The 17,290-nt window shown below is 46.2% G+C and overlaps 1 protein-coding gene across 1 annotated transcript in view; it reads right to left on the bottom strand.

Moving 5' to 3' along the window:
- Window positions 1-992: 992 nt before the first annotated feature.
- The window catches only part of TMIE (transmembrane inner ear), a 60,839-nt gene continuing 44,541 nt past the window's right edge, over window positions 993-17,290 (bottom strand). Inside the window, exons 3-4 of the mRNA XM_043541708.1 lie at window positions 9,316-9,465; window positions 993-1,867 (exon numbers count right to left, since the gene is read on the bottom strand). Coding sequence (XP_043397643.1) covers window positions 1,548-1,867; window positions 9,316-9,465 — 470 coding nt within the window. The 3' untranslated portion in view covers window positions 993-1,547. The remainder of the gene's footprint in view (window positions 1,868-9,315; window positions 9,466-17,290) is intronic.

The raw sequence follows: 17,290 nt of genomic DNA, 5'->3' as shown, positions 1-17,290 counted from the left end.
AGTTTTAAACACCAAATACAATCTCATACATTTAACAATCACTTTGATCTATACTAGTACACAAGTGAATTGGCCTGGGGCTCTGGCATGAGCTGACTGGTCTGCCAGCATCACACCCATGCTGAGTACAACCTGAAGAACTGAAGACAGCATCACCCACATCCAAAGGATGTCTGTTTCTTTATTCTATATTTGGCATACAGCTTCATTTATATGACACCTTTGGTAAGAAACAGAGGATAAGGCAGGCTGTTGGAAAGCGTGTTTAGCTCATGCCAGGAAAGTGCTTCTGTCAGCATCTCTGAGACAGAGAGAAACACCTAACAGTTAAGAAGAGATGCACAGGGAAGAAGAGCCTTCTCCCAAGACATCTCTAATATAGCCATGGATTAGAGAGCTTCTTTCTATGGGTTGTGTCTTCCAGCAATTATTTGGTGCCTGAGTTTAGCCTTCTGTCGTGGGCAGCGTGTGACCCGCCCTTCGGGGAGGCTAGCCCGGAGCCCAGGCCCTTCTGTCTGAGGCCTCTCCCTTCCACCCCCGCTCCTGTACCGGAGCCCAAAGCTTCCCCCCCCCCCCCCCCGAGGCTGCTGGCCCCACGCTCCAGCCCTGGGCTGCCCAAGCATCCCCAGGCCTGGAGGACTGGGTGGCATGGCCCCCAGCCCCAGGTGGCGCGAGCACTGGCCCCAGCTGCCCTGAGTCCTGGGCACAGCCTGGGCCATGGGGGAAGAGCCGGAAACAGGAGGGGGCTTAGGGCAGAGCATGGCTGGGGCCACACCTGGCTGTTCGGGGAGGCTGAACCTCCCCTGACCTGTGATACCCGCCACCCATGCCCTCTAAGGAATGCCACATATCCCAGGAGGCTGGTGTGAGGCTTAGCTACTGCTCGCCGAGTATCTTGATCTCAGATGGAATGGGCCAAGTACTCTCCCAGGGTCCGTCTATGCTGCAGTCAGAGGGGTACTGCAGCACATGGAGCCGTGCCCGAGGCCGCTTTGATCTGTCCAGTTTGGGCAGCAGCATGGGCTTGCCACTCGGGTATATACCCAGGGTCCCAGGCAGGGCTGTTCAGCCCCATGCTGCTGCTGTTTCACGGCTATTGATTCTCGAGCCAGCTAAATCGAAGCTAGCTGGGGTGTGTCTAGACCTGCTGCAGTCACACCTCTGACTGCAAGATGGACTCGCTCCTGAAGTTCTAGCTCTTGGCAGCTCTGTGCTGCTATGAGTCCCTCTGTGCTCCCGTTTCTCACTCCAGGCTGTAGGCTGGGACACAATCAGCACTGTACGGGCCATTCTGTTCACCGGTAACTTTCTAGCCAACGAGGCAGGTTCTCCTTTGGCCGAAACATCACCTCTGTAGAAATGGCGATTTTGCTTTTAAAGAAATCAGTCAAGTAGCTCCAGATGTCCCTCCAGAATTTGAGGCTTTTATCTCCTCCCTGTTCCCACCGTGCCAGGTCCAAGGCATTAGCACTGCACTCTCCACATCAGGTCTGCAGCACTGCGCGTGCTTGGGGGAGAGGATATCAGCAGTTCCGCAGTTGGTCTGATCACTTCTTTTGCTGGGGTTTCCTTGCTGAGGACTTGGCGTTCCCCCCAGCTTTGCTGCCAACCTTGGTGCTGCCTCCTGCCTTTGCTCTGTCTGTCTCCTTCTCACCTTTCCTTCCACCTCTTTGCTTCTTTTCACCTGCACCCTTTCCTCCTTCCTTCTTTCTGGTCTCATCTTTCCCCTCTTTCTTGGACCCTTCTTTCTGCTCCTTTCTGCCCTCTTTCTTCTTGGATCCCTTGGAACACTCTTTTTTGCTTTGGGCCCGGTCCACTTTCCCTGAGACGGTGGGCACCTCCTCTTTCTTCTCTTCTGCCACATGAGCTGTAGGGATTGAAGGGGGAAAGAAAACAAAGTTACTTTGGGGTAACTTTCACCATAAGAGAGACAATTCCTGCATCCCACATGCAAATCTGGGAGATCAGAACTCACTTTAATCTAACAATCCAACACCCTGCATATTTCCCTTTGGCTCCCTGATTTTTTTCTTTCTTATATTATATATATACATAAAAATAGTGTATGTTGTGTAATTTGTTTTTTTTTTTTTAAGTTCAGATAACTGAGATAAGGGGCAGGATGAAACATAACCAACTGAGTGGAGCACAGAAATGTAAACTAGTGGAAGAAAAGAAACAAAAAACTAGTGAAATCTTCCAAAAATCTTCCAAAGCTGACATCATTTTTCAAAGCAAATCCATCAGAAGCAACATCTTCTCTCAGTAGCACAGACATCGTTCCACAACCTGTAGGTGTTTCAGAGACTGACAATTCTTCTATTGGTGAAACAAACACCATTCCAGAACATGGGGATGTGTCAGAGACTGTAACTGATCATCCTACTCCTGGTGGTAAAACAGACATTGTTCTAGAAGGTGTGGATGTGTCAGAGACTCAACCTGCTCATGCTGTAAATAATAGGAGAAAAGATCCTGGGGTGTGGGTTTTCAGTACCAATGATGTAGCTTACTGGATAGATCGTGGCCCAGCACCACACTGGGCCATTTGAGAAATCACGTTGGACTTTTACCAATGGCAAACAAAGAAGATATTGTCCACAAAAAATATTTTTCGGCATGAAAGTGAATGGTGAGAAATACACTCGAGAATGGCTACTGTATTTACCATCACAAGGGTCTGTGTACTGTTTTGTTTGCAAACTTTTTGCATATAAGCTTTCAACATCCCGGTTTGCTGCAGATGGATTTAGTGACTGGCAGAATACTGTTTTAATTGAATAACATGAAAATAGCACTACTCACAGAGATTCAATGTTGACATATTTAAATCGAAGACAGGGCTTTGGATTGACACAAAAATTGGAAGAACGAATTAAAGGGGAGTGTGAATACTGGCAACATGTCTTGCAGCGTGTTATAGCTGTTATTCAAACATTAGCTGAACGTGGTCTGCCTTTCCGGGGCTCAAATGACACATTTGGATCATTGCAGAATGGAAATTTCTTGGGATCGTTGGAGCTTGTGGCTCAGTTTGACCCATTTTTAGCAGGCCATATCTCAAAATATGGGAATGCTGGCAAAGGTAACCCATCATACTTATCCAAGACAATATGTGATGAACTCATTGGTCTAAAGAGTGACAAAGTTCGTTCAGCTATTGTGGATGAAATAAGTCCTGCTGGGTACTTCAGTTTTTCTGTCGACTCTACACCTGATCTTTCACATATTGATCAATTGAATATTGTACTAAGATATGTGTCTCCCACAGATGGAAAACCAGTTGAACGCTTTATAACATTCCTCAATTTGAAAAGCCACCCTGGTGAAGAAATGGCAAATCAAGTACTGCCTTATCTGTGCCAAGTTTGCAAAATAGAGTTCTCAAAGTGCAGAGGTCAATCTTATGACGACACTGCCAACATGTCAGGGCGTTATCGGGGAATGCAGAAGAAGCTTTTAGAACAGAACAAATGTGCCATATTCATCCCATGTGCTGCACACTCTCTCCATCTTGTTGGCCACAGTGCTGTCGATTGTTGTCCGGTGGCAGTAAGTTTTTTCTCAACAGTCCAGTTACTTTATACATTTTTTTCTGCCTCAACACACCGACGGGCAGCTCTTAAAACATATTTGGGCCATGATCGTGTGTTGAAATCTCTTTCTAATACTGGGAGGCACATGCCGTGGCAACAAGTGCAATTCTGGAGTCCTTCTCAAAGATTGTGGATGCATTAGACAGTATTGCTGAAGACCAATCACAAAAGGGAGAAACTAGAGGAGAGGCAGAAAACATTGCAAACAAGATGCAAGAACTAGAGTTTGTATTCATGTTGACCATGTGGAATGAAATTTTACAACACTTTTACCACATAAGCCAAGCTCTCCAAGAAAAAGAATTGGATTTGAAAATGTGTGTAGACCTCTGGCAATCATTAGCAGACCACTTACACACTTTGAGGAATGATTTCAAAAGATCGGAAGACATATCAAAAGAGATCTTGCCTGATACAAACTACAAAGAAGCCCAGTCCCGCAAGCGAATCAGGAAAAAACAAGCAAATGATAGCAGTTCAACAGAAACAGCATTGAATCCTACAGACAAATTTCGCGTATCTACTTACTAGGCTATAATTGATACACTTGAAGCTGATATGAAGAGGAGAGGTGACGTGTACAAAGAAGTATCAAGTAGATTTTCTTTTCTAAACGATATGGACCTATCTGACGAACAATATTCACAAGGTTCCCAAAAGCTAGTTGACTCGTACCCTGTTGGCTTGAACATGAATCTCTGTGGAGAAGTGCGGCAGTTCCACTATTATATACGCGCAACGTTTAATGATACAGGAAAAATGAAATTCAGTCACATTGATCTTCATGACACAATACTGAAAGACGGAATACAATGTGTATTTCCAAATGTAGAGATCGCACTACGTGTTTTTCGAACATTGATGATTATTAACTGCTCCGCAGAACGCTCTTTTTCTCAGCTGAAAAGAATAAAAAACCCTCAAAGAACAACGTGTCAGGACAGACTTGATTCACTTTCCCTATTGTGTATGGAAGCGGCCATGCTTCGTCGAGTCAGCTTCGATGAACTTATCTAGAATTTTGCAATCAGAAAATCTAGAAAGAAGCTATTTTAATTTCAGCATACAGGTAAGTTTTGTGTCATTTCGAAAAATAACATTTTATTTTACGGTATAGTATTGTTTTTATTTTGAATTACATATGGGGGGGCACCATAAACTTTTCAGTGCTTAGGGCCTCTAAAAGTCTTAACCTGGCCCTGGTTGCTGACTACCCTGTATAACTTCTGCCATTTAAACTAGTGGTAACTATGAAACATTCAGATCATTTCCCTGTCTCCTTAGTCGTTCTAACTAGGAATCTAGATAGTGAGGTGAGTTAACTGTAGCTACACATACATAGTGCTTAATTTGTGCCAGGGCTTGCCAGGGCTGAGCCCCAGCACCTCTGGGCTTGCTGCCTCAGTTATGAATGTAAAAAAATACCTGCTTGAGTCCCGGCACCTCTTTCATTACAAATTAAGCACTGCATAAAAAGTTACCTTGGGCCAAATCCTCAGCTGGTTGAAATCAGCATAGCTCCATTGACTTCACTGGGGTTAACGCAATTGACACCAGCTGAAGATTTGACCCTGTTTTGTTAAGTGTCTTAACAGTAAGATAAAGCAGAAGGTCTCTGGGGACCCAGGGAGGTCTTTGGTGAACACTTTACGGTTCTGCTTGGAGTCCTCAGTGCCAACTACAGTACAAGGAAAGAGCAGGAACTGCAAACCTCCGCCTTGTCTCTTATTTATTTAGGCTCAGACTCTGAGACCCGTACTCATCTCAATTAGCACCTCATTCCACAAACAGTGTGGAAAGGGCACTGAACTGGGAGTTCGGAGACCTGGCTAATATTTGTGACTCTGTTACCGACCTACTATGTGACCTTGGGCAAATCACTTCACTTCTCTGGGCCTGTTTATACTGTAAGATCTCTGAGGCAGGGACTGTTTCTTACTATGTGTTTGTACAGCACCTTGCACAATGAGGACCTGATCTTGGCTGAAGAATCTAGGGTGTTACTATAATAAGGTAGGCTACTGTTCGACAGGAGTAAGAGTGTCACAATTTGGCCCTTAAGCATTAGCTGTGTCAACCCGTCATTAATTCTGGCGAAGGGTTTAATAATGAACAATTTTCTTTAAAAGAAAATGGGTTTGTTTTTCTCTCCTGGGTTTTTGAGTACAAAGTTTGGCATTTTGAATTTCTATTTCAAATGATGAAATAACATTCAAAGATCAAATTTCACATTTCGGTGGGGGGGTCGGGGGGGGAGGCAGGAAATCAACACTTTTCCACACCACATAATTGTGCAAAATGGTGACAAAGATCTGCCAGAAATGACCTTTTTATCACAACCCCTCATCTGACGATCCCAAATGTTAGATGGAGGCATGTGTCCCCAGAACATTTCTTGTGAGGCTACATTCCTGCCCAACAGCTTACAGATAATGAATCTGTAGAATCAGATCCCCGGCAGGTTTAAATGTCCATAGCTCCTCCACTGACTTTTGGAGCTACACCAATTTGTGCCAGCTAAGTATCTGGCCTGTCTTTATTATGTTCATTTAACCCCAAAGTAGTCACCACAAGTGCACACAATGTGTTATAGAAAAATAACATACTTTGGCCATGGAAGAGTGTGATCAATACACAGCAGTTATAATGTATCTACAAGGTAATTATTCAAAGGGATCTGCAGAGTAAAGTGAAAATAACGCAGCCTCTTTCTTTTAATCGGAGGGAAATGCCGACACCTTGTAGGAAAGTTTGGGAAAGACGGATCGCCTCCTTGTTTATGACCATTACAGGAACCAATCCAGCTCCCAGCCAAGCCACTGGAAACTGGATCAGGCCCTTAAAACATGCAGTCCCATCGCCAGTCAGAGCAAGGGCCAAACCCTGCTTGTATTGCTCTCATGACGTGAGCAAGATGACACATGTCAATGAGGCGAGCAAGATTTGTATGCACAATCTGAAGTCCTCCCTTGTTTTTGTCCAGAAGAGACATCACCCCTGCTGTACAATCAAGAAGTCCTCAGGGAACCAGCCATCAGTTGGTACATTCCATTATAGCAGTAACAGTGGGATGGAGAAGTTCAAATAACAACCAGCAATAACTGTTAATAGTATTTAATGATCATAATGAGATTGGCACTTAGTACTTAAGGAGCGATTTCCAACTTCAAAGCATTTAATGACCATTCATTCATTAAAATAACTACTTTTCTCTCTTGCTTGTTCACAAGAATAAATGCGCCATCAAACTACATGGCAGAAAATCATCTAGTGCAATCTGACACTGGTCTTTTGACTTCAGTGGGTCTATGCTAATATATACCCGTTGAGGATTTGTTCCTACGTATTTGGGGGCTAAATTTTGCTCTGTTAAGTCAGTTTGAAACCAGATTAACTCTATAAAACTTAAGTGGTGCATAAACCTCATTCAGGACCTCGGCACAGGGCAAATTTCACCCATTTAGGGCCAGGTCCCCAGCTGGTGTAAATCAGCATTGTTCTATGGCAGTGAATGGAGCAAATCGCCCGTCTTACAATTTGGTAGATAAAAGCCCCAATCTTGAAGTCAATGGCGCTACATCAGTTTACACAGCCAAGGATGTGGGGTTCAGAAAGTGCAACTGACCGGACCAGTTATTCTGGTAACTTGAGTGAAATGCAAAGAAGAAGAAGAGAATACACACAGCCTAAAAAGTGGAAAAACAAACAGGAGGGCGTGATTCCTCCCTGCCCTGCAGCTTGTGACACCGATTGTACCAGACAGGGACTTGTCTTTTCATTGTATGTTTGTAGCCCACCTAGCACAATGGGGTCCTGATCTATGTTTGGGTGCTACAGCAATGCAAACAAATCATAAATTCTACTGAACGAATGAAGAAATCATGTATACATGGGCAGATTAGGTGTAAAACACTGCAAAGGCAGCATGGTAGGATTTTACACTCTCATCGCATAGCTATAAATGCTGATACCAGCTGCAAAGTACCAGATAACCGAGCCCTGGACATTTCCCATCTTCCCATTGTAATGATCTCAGGTGTAGTTAGTAACACAGCCAGAGACACCTTTCAATATGATTTCCTACTTCCATGACTAGCCCAGTTCTGCTGTCATTTATACCCATCCAACCCCATTGGGCCAAATGCATCCCTTGATTTACTGGGCTTTACTTTGAGGTTGGATTCAGCAAGTTGACGTCCACAAGGTAACGAGGAATGGGTCGTGACCCAGTGTCTGCTGAATTCGGGCGGACTCATTAAGGCCACAGCACAGCACTTGAGCACGTGAGCAATCCCATGAAGCCAGGTCTACAGGCATAGCTGTACTGCATGCAATAGGGCTATACCAGCTGAGGATCTGACTCATTGATTTAAATGGGGAGACTCATGGACTTTAGCCTACAATCATTCCATTGGCTTCAGTGGGCTTTGGGTCAGATCTTCTGTGCTTAAAGTTGGACATGGTCTTAGTGTTTTGCTGGATCGGGGCCTGAATTCCTTCCGTTTCCTTATCTGCCTCTCCACGCCCCTCCATATCCAGGATTGTGATAATATGAGACCTAGATCCTCAGGCATATTTAGGCACCTAACTCCCATTGAAATCAATGGAAGTTAGGCAGTTTAAATACCTTTGAAGATCTAGGCTTGGGGCAATGAACCTCCAAGCTCCTCTAAAGCCTAGTGACTACTGGTTGGGCTTACAGAGCAATGTTAAAAAGAAAACCCTTAGGAAGAAGATAGAGTGAAGGTGAAACAGAGGAAAGGAAAGGAGAACAGTGAGTTCCAAAGTCCACATCTCCTCTGCGAAGCCATGGAAAGGAGACACCACAGAGACAGACAGACAGACAGACATTCCCCCTAATTTCCTTGTAGGGCCATTTCATCTTCTTCCTTCACCACAGGCAGAGAGTTGAGAGGTCTGGACTGGACATGACCAGAGAGAGTTGGGAGGCTTTCAGTAGAGCCTAGAGTATAGAATTAGGAGAAGTGAGTGACAGGAGAGGAAACCATGACAAGATCACAGTGACAGAGATGCACTTGGCAGTCTGGACTGGCAGGCCATTTAAGGGGCAGGGGAAATGTTAATAGAGCTGAGTGAATAATTGATTTTTCAGTTCGGAGGCCGAACCCCGCCCCCCTAAAAATTCATTTTGGGTCAAACAAAATGCTTTGCTCAACCCCAAATCAACTTTTTCCCCAGTTTTTCTTTTTCTTTTGAGTCTTTCTCTGGTATTTTACCCACCCCTTTTTGGGAAAAAAAATAAAAGCAAAATTTCTAGACGAAGTGCCATTTCAAAACAAAAAGGTGAAACTCATTTGCTACCCCTTGGGCTTCACCTCAGAATCTGGCCTTTAGAATGGAAAAGTAATGGGGCCAGATCCTCAGTTACTTTAAATTGTTGATTTCAGTAGAGCTGTGCTCATTGACACCAGCTGAGGATCTGAGCTAACTGCCTTCAATGGAGCTCTGTGGATTGACACCAGCTGCGGATCTGGCCTTTTCATCTTAACGATAGTGCTTTCTGTCACGAAAGTTAAACGATACAAAGAGTGCAAGCAAAGCAGAGGAGCTTTGCACAGTAAATTACGGGGCCAGATTTTCCATGGGTGCAAATTGCCATTGAACTCTCTGGAGCAACACAGATTTGTGCCCGCGGACAATCTGGCGCTTTGTGCATGCACAAAGAAACCTGGGAGAAGAGACGGGGGTGTGGGTGTACCTCCAGGGATCTCCGTCAGCTCGCTGAGCGGTGGTACGGTCTCCAGTTTGTCTGCATAGGTCTTGGCTGCCTGCCGCTGTGCATACCGGGCCTCAATCTCTTTCTTTGTCCGTGGAATCCGGCACTTGAAGATACAGCACAGGGTTATAACTGGGAGAGAGGAGAGAGCTGGTCTCAGTTAAGTTTGCTAGCACAAGTAAAGGGTTCACCAGATCACAGCCAACAGATATTAGTGGGAGAATGCAGATCTTAGTGCAGCTATGCCAGTTGGGAATCCGGCCCCATTGACTTCACTAGAATCGTCTGTCTAGGTTCTTTATCCCCCCTTCATCACCACAGAATCTGAGATCATCACAACGCTCAACTGATTTTACCCTCACAAGCTCCCCGTGAGCTAGGTTAGTAGCATCCCCATTTCACAAGGAACAAGGCAGACTACGTGACTTGCCCAAAAACCACACAGGGAGTTTGTAGCAGAGCCTAGAAGTGAACTCAGATCTCCTGACACCCAGCCCACTGCTCTAACCACTCTCTCTCAGCATATGAGCAGTGATCCCAGCCAGGTGGAGAGCCCATAGCCCACCGTCGAACTAAATCAGTGGGCACTCATCAAGGAGACACGACATAGTCTGAAGTTGACCGCAGCTGCATCGCGGAGCATTAAAGAAAACTTCTTTGAAGAGATTGGCCGCACAATTGCTCTGTCCTGTTCGAAACTGGTTCAGGGATGGCCACGGGTGTCTTGGCAGGTCAAAACCTGGTGGGCAGATGGTTGGGTCGGTGATGAGAGAGTGACTAACGACTGTAATCGCTGACCACTCATTATGCCAACCAGATTCCATCGTCCTCTCCTGTGTTGGCAAAAGCGACCATAAAGGGCATCTAGAAGACAGGCGAGCTGACGGGTGGCTGAAGAGGACCACACCTTGAGCTATGCTGATTGACACCAGTTGACAATTTGGGCCCGGGTCTTTACATCTGATAAGAATTTTTCTCTCGTCTCTAGGACTCCAGAATTTCTCTCTAGTGTATAATTGCCTAGAATAAGGGAATTTCCATATTTGATCAGACCCATGGTCTATCTAGCCCTGTGCTTTGTCTCTGACAGTGGCCAGCATCAGCTGCTTCAGAGGAAAGTGCAAAAAGCACCAAAGTAGGCAATTATAAAATACCATGCCCACAGGGACAGTTCCCTCCTACCCTCCAATTAGTTTATACCCAGAAGCATGAGGGTTTGTATCCCTTTGAAACGTCTGAGTTTCTTTTCCTGAACCCTTTCTAATGTAACTGTGGCCGTTTGCAGTGCCCAAACATCCAGTCCTTTTTTGACTCCTGCTATGCTCTTGGCTTCAATGACATCTTGCGGCAATGAGTTCCATGTGCTGCGTATAAAAGGATTCCCTTTGCTCCGTTTTAAATTTGCTGCCTTTCATTTTAATTGGATGCCCCCTTATATTATGAGAGTCAATAGGAGCATCCGATTTACCTTTAGCTCAGTGATTTGAGCACTGGCCTGCTAAATCCAGAGTTGTGAGTTCAATCCTTGAGGGGGCTATTTAGGGATCTGGGGCAAAAAAAATTGGGGGATGGTCCTGCTTTGAGCAAGGGTTGGACTAGATGACCTCCTGAGGTCCCTTCCAACCCTGAGATTCTCTGATTCTATGCTACCTTCCTCAGCACTGGAGGAGCAGGATCAATGGAGTTATGCTGCTGGGGGTTCACAATCAGGCCCTTCATGCTAACCTGGGGAGATGGGGGAAAAGCGAGGAGTGAGACTCCATTCCCCTCTCCATCAGCTGCCTGGTGCTTCTCATTCACTATGGGTGAAATTTATCCCTGTGCAGAGGGCCAGGAAAGTACCTTGGCATCACATATGTCCCCCTTAAACCTTCAAAACCAGACTTGGGTAGTTCTCAGGCTTTTTGCAAAGGTGAATTTCACGCCCGGGGAAGAGTTTGTGCTCCATCAGTCTGGCCTCCCCCAAGCAGGGAGGCGTCACTTTGACAAAAAGTAAAGGGTTCCAGAGGGACACTCCTTTATTTCACCGAACAGAGCAGGGGAATGTGATCATTTCCAGGGCTTTCATCGCCATCTGTGTTGGGCTGTCAGTGAAACCAGAGCAACTGCTCCCCCTTCTGGGGTGTGTTGCAGAAACTATCCATCCCTTTAAACAATTACCGGAAGAGAAATCATAATGGAATCTCACTATCATCAAGGGTCCCTGGAAAGTCCCAAGGGAAGGAGAAAGCAGAAGCAAAGGTTAATTGCAGGTAAGCATTAGGGACTGTAAAGCATTTTGCTGGCTCTAAGTGGGGGCAGTTATCTAGATGCTTTTATCCTTTGCTCTTTTGTGCTGTCCAGCATAAACTGCAGGTAACTGAGCTTTGCTCATCTTAAGATGAGAGACTGGAATGTGTCCTTGTGGCTTTATTGCTAGGATGATGTTGCTGACTGGTGGGTAGGTCGCTGACCACACCTACAAAGCCCACGGGTGACTGTAACACATCGTTCCGTGTAGGATGTGCAGTTCACTTGGTGCCTTACCCACAGGCTCTGCTACAGCTCCCAGGCAGAGGGCTTAGGGCCCGATCCAAAGCCCTTTGTAATCAATGAAAAGCCTCTCATTAACATAGTGGTGTTTGGCCCAGGACCCTGGAACTAGGGAAATCAATGAGAGTTACCAACACCCTTGAGGACCTGGTTCTTTAGTTCACGATTTGTTGCTATAAAGGATTCAGTATGCATCTGATGAAGTGATCTGTAGCTCACGAAAGCTTATGCTCAAATAAATTGGTTAGTCTCTAAGGTGCCACAAGTCCTCCTTTTCTTTTCTCTTAATCCCAGGTGATGGTTTATAAGAATACCTAGTAATTATCTCGCCTTTTCATTCATAGCACTTTATCAAGAAGGCCCGTATCATTACCCCTATTTTACAGATGGGTAAACTGAGGCACAGAGCCTTGCCTAAGGTCACAGAGTCAGATATAGAACCCAGGTCTTCTGCACCCCACCCCAGTTCACTATCAACTAGACCACACTGCAGCCTGGCTACGGATGGCTGTAAGAGGAAGGTGCGTGCAAACTTCATACAGCCCTCCATGCACAATGCTGTACCACCGTATCACAATTCAAATCCTGCATACCAGCTCACACAGGACATTGCAAAACATTTTGGGACCCATTTTGTTAATCAGAGCAGGAGGAATAGCCCCTTGGAAGCCATTGCAGTGGGACATGAGTATATTGTGCTGAGAGCTGAACTGAACTGACTCCAGCCCAGCCCCAGGGGTGGGTATGTGTGTGGGAAAGTAACAAAAAGTCCCCCAACCCAAGCTCGGCTGAGCACCAGTCGCAACTGAGGATTGAGTCCCGTGATGTTGCCACATGCTGGGGTGGATGTTAAATATTACCATTATTATTAGCTGTAAAAGGAGGAATAGGCAGGTGAATAAAATCTGGGACCAGGTACATCAGAGCACTGCAGCAAGAATCATAGAATCATAGAATATCAGGGTTGGAAGGGACCTCAGGAGGTCATCTAGTCCAACCCCCTGCTCAAAGCAGGACCAATCCCCAACTAAATCATCCCAGCCAGGGCTTTGTCAAGCCTGACCTTAAAAACCTCTAAGGAAGGAGATTCCACCACCTCCCTAGGTAACCCATTCCATGCTTCCCCACCCTCCTAGTGAAAGAGTGTTTCCTAATATCCGACTCAGACTTCCCCCACTGCAACTTGAGACCATTACTCCTTGTTCTGTCATCTGCTACCACTGAGAACAGTCTAGATCTATCCTCTTTGGAACCCCCTTTGATAAGCAGCTATCAAATCCCCCGCTCATTCTTCTCTTCTGAAGACTAAACATCCCCAGTTCCCACTCTCCTCATAAGTCATGTGCTCCAGCCCCCTAATCATTTTTGTTGCCCTCCGCTGGACTCTTTCCAATTTTTCCACATCCTTCTTGTAGTGTGGGGCCCAAAACTGGACACACTACTCCAGATGAGGTCTCACCAGTGTCGAATAGAGGGGAACGATCATGTCCCTCGATCTGCTGGCAATGCTCCTACTTATGCAGCCCAAAATGCCATTAGCCTTCTTGGCAACAAGGGCACACTGTTGACTCATATCCAGCTTCTCGTCCACTGTAACCCCTAGGTCCTTTTCTGCAGAACTGCTGCCTAGCCATTCGGTCCCTAGTCTGTAGCGGTGCATGGGATTCTTCCATCCTAAGTGCAGGACTCTGCACTTGTCCTTGTTGAACCTCATCAGACTTCTTTTGGCCCAATCCTCTAATTTGTCTAGGTCTCTCTGTATCCTATCCCTACCCTCCAGCGTATCTGCCTCTCCTCCCAGTTTAGTGTCATCTGCGAACTTGCTGAGATGATTTCTGTATTTCTTCATTACTCAGAGGATGTAATTACACATGGTGTACTCCGCCTCCTTTCACTTTGGACTTTGTGTGATCAGTTTTCTATCTTAATAAGAGTGAGAGCCTGGGCTGCTTATTAGGAAGGGGTTGGGTGCATTTCAGGACAATTTCTGCTCTAACTAGCATTTATTTTATGGCTTGCTCCCTTCAAACCAGTATGATGTAATTGCATTTCCTGCATATCTTGCTGTTCCACCATCACACAAGAAATCAATGCAAAGCATTCTGGGACTCTCTAAATGCCAATGTTAATGTCCACTTGGAATGGAAAGTTTCCAACCTTTTTCATTGTGAAGATCACCTGGAAATGTAAGCTATTAGTTAATGCAGTATATAGTCCTCTGTCTGTGTAGGAGATTGTATCATTTCCCCATAGGCCTGATAGTATCTTATAATGCAAGGTTTTATATTCTTTCTTTATGTCAGCTTTTTAACCTTTTGTTGTTTCTGTTCCCACAATTGGGCAGGACTAGTGCTGGGCCACGTAACAGGGCTTTAGGGCACAGGTATGAACCTCAGTGCACCTGTTATAGCTCTTGGGCCCTTTAAGAGTCGGCATTCTGTAGTTGCTTGGGGAGGACCTACAACTCCTCCCCAGAGGTCATGTGACCACCTTTTGAACTATATTATTAATAGCTTCAGCTTATTATGGGGGAAGATGATGGCTGAGTAAGATTCTGACTGGGTGGTTGAGAGTAGTTTGAGTCACTGTGCATTCAGTTGGATCCTTTTGGGTTAATAAAGCAAGGTTGGTGATTCCTCACTGACTTACAGAGCAGTAGGATGTACCGTTACCTCTTTCAATCTCCCATCTTATTCTTCAGAATTTCAGCTTTCTTTTTTTTTTTTAAAGTAAGTCTCTGACCCTTATGATTGGGCAGGAAACCTTCAAAATATGAACTCTTGCGATAATGCCTGCCTGAGTTTGCAGAGAGCCTGAGACAAGAGCTCTGACACGTGTCAGCTCCCCCCATTCATCTCCATGATGTGTGGACATGGATGTTCAATGGTGACAATTTAAACATTACCATTGCTCACTCTTTCCGTGGGGATCAAAGCAGGGGAGAAAGGAGAGGTTCAGATTCTGGAGAGTTGCACCTATTAATGTGAGTGACAGCTCATTTTGATATCCTGAGCAGGGGCTACTTAGAAGAAAGCTACCATTTAGTTTCTTTTAAACCAGCCATGAAGAAGCTAATTCCAAAAAGCCTGGCAGAACATCCAAGCCCCAATGAGGGGAGAGGAGTTGAGCCCAGAGGATCAGCTGAACCCCACCAAGGAGAAGCCACATCTGGAGGGAACAACATGGATGTAGAAAAATTCCACCAAAGGGAAGTGAAGCCCAGCACAGCTCATGTGATCATAGTTTTAACATTTGCAGGCAACTGAGAGGCCTCTGTCTCAAGTAGGTGGCGCTTATGCAGTGGGTGGAGGCTGAAATAACATGTCTGTCTCACCTCCCTCACCCCAAAATTTAACTCTGTAATAGGGCATCATATAGACCTTTATAGCTTCATGAAACTGATCTGCTCTAGCATCAGGAAAAGGAAGGGAACGGCACAGAGCCCTGGAGTGACAAAGTAACTGTCACAGTGGAAGAAGGAAAAAATAGCCTTTGAGAAGCCAGACTTAGCAGGAAGTAGCCTTGTGCCTACCTGGCTCTGGCATAATCCAGCTGGTTTCATCCTCTGATAGAGCTGGGGAAGGGAGCCCTGGCTATTAATATGCTTTCAGCAAAGCATGCTGGGAGGGGGAGGAGTCTGTGGCCCTATAAAATACAGGCTCCTCTGACTTGGAGGTCAGATGGCACCGGGGAAAGGTGTGCCAGGAAAGCAGTGTGAGGGAGAGGAGAGAGAAATGGCCCTGGTGAGGGGGCTGCTCAAGGCAGCACCAGGTCAGACTGTGGCGGCACCATGAAGCATGGCAGAGCCTGGAAAGAAGGGACGGGATCTGGACTTTGGGCCCACCCAGGCCGTGGCTTGCCTACATAGAGACAAGGGGCTCCTCTGAAGGGAACAGACTTCGAGCACACTGAACACTTATGGGGCCGTGGGAGTGAATGCAAGTGCTAGTGAAATAAATACCCACATGGTCTTAAGAACTGGTCTATCCTCCTTTTCCCTGTCTCCTGTGCCATGGGAAGATCCCGGCCTGCCAGCGACTAACTGGTGACACCTTGCAAATCAGGGGTTCTAGACCTTTTACTTTCTGAGCCCCCGCACCCAACCCACCCACATGCTATAAAAATGCCACAGCCCATCTGTGCCACAATAATTTGTTTTCTGCATATAAAAGCCAGGGCCAGCGTTAGGGGGTAGCAACCCGGGCAATTGCCTGGGGCCCCATGCCACAGGGGCCCCCACATAGCTACATTGCTCAGGCTTCAGCTTCAGCCCCGGATGGTAGGGCTCAAAGCCCCGAACTTCAGCCCCATGTGGTGGGATTTTGGCTTTCTGCCCTGTGCCCCCAGGGAGTCTAATGCTGGTCCTGCTTGGCGCACCCCCCTCCCTGAAACCTGCTTTTGGCCCAGACCCTTGGTTGAGAACCACTGCTGTAAATAATAAATATTCTCCCCTCCATGCGCAATTTTAATCTCTTCCTTATCTTTGCATTAACATCCTGCTGGCTTCTTTGCTATTCGGCTTCTGAAAACCATCTTTTCCAGTTCCCGGACACACACAGTTGAAGGCAGCCACCTCCTCTGAAAAAACATCTCCCTTTTAAATTAACAATCAGCTCTGATCCCGCTTTTGATGTTTTCTTTCTATGTTCAGCTCTCAAACCATCAAAGAGCTAAATCACTTTTCACTGCTGGGAGGCTGGGAAAGGGAAGTGTAATTTTTACAACAAGCTACTTTGTGTTCCTTTATTAAATATGGATTTAAACACAGGTCCCCCAAAAGCATATATTACAACAAAGGAGCTAAAATGACTGACACGCTTTGCTTTCCTTATCAAAATCCGAGAAGATTTGGGCAAGGGAATTGATGGGATTCGCGAACGCATTTGCTCCTTCCTGAATCTTAACTTGTTTCGTTATTTCTAAAGAGACAAAGACTTCAAAGGGGAAAGATTACTCATAGTGCAGTGCGACAAATCGTGGGAGGGCCTGATTTAGGACTCCACAAAAAATGATCAGCCGAAATGGTGGATGTTCCATGGAAACTAATTTTTAAATTAAGATTGGACTCTTTTTTCCCCTGAAAGCTATGCTCTAGTTCCAACAGGAATTAATTCAGGGGATGTTACGCAGGAGGTCAGATGAGATGATTACAGTGATCCTTCTGCCAAGGGCGGGGCATGAACACCCCCCCCCCCTTTGGGGAGGCCTGCCCCCCCAGCCCCGACTCTTCGGCCTGAAGCCCGCCCCTTCCGCCCCCCTCTCTCTCCAGAGCCCTAAGGTCTCCCCCGTCCCACAGCCAGAGGAGCCCCAGCCTACGCGCCTCAGTCACCCCAAGCCCCAGGTTGCTGGTTGGCCCACCCCAGCCACGCTGGCCTCCTCAAGTCCCAGGCCACCAGCCTCATCCATCCCGAGCAGCGGCCTGCCC

This window comes from Chelonia mydas, chromosome 2 (genome assembly GCF_015237465.2).
Source record: "Chelonia mydas isolate rCheMyd1 chromosome 2, rCheMyd1.pri.v2, whole genome shotgun sequence".
NCBI classification, from domain to species: Eukaryota; Metazoa; Chordata; order Testudines; family Cheloniidae; genus Chelonia; species Chelonia mydas.
The sequence above is the reverse complement of the archived record's forward strand: the minus strand, read 5'-3'. Positions and strand labels throughout refer to the sequence as shown.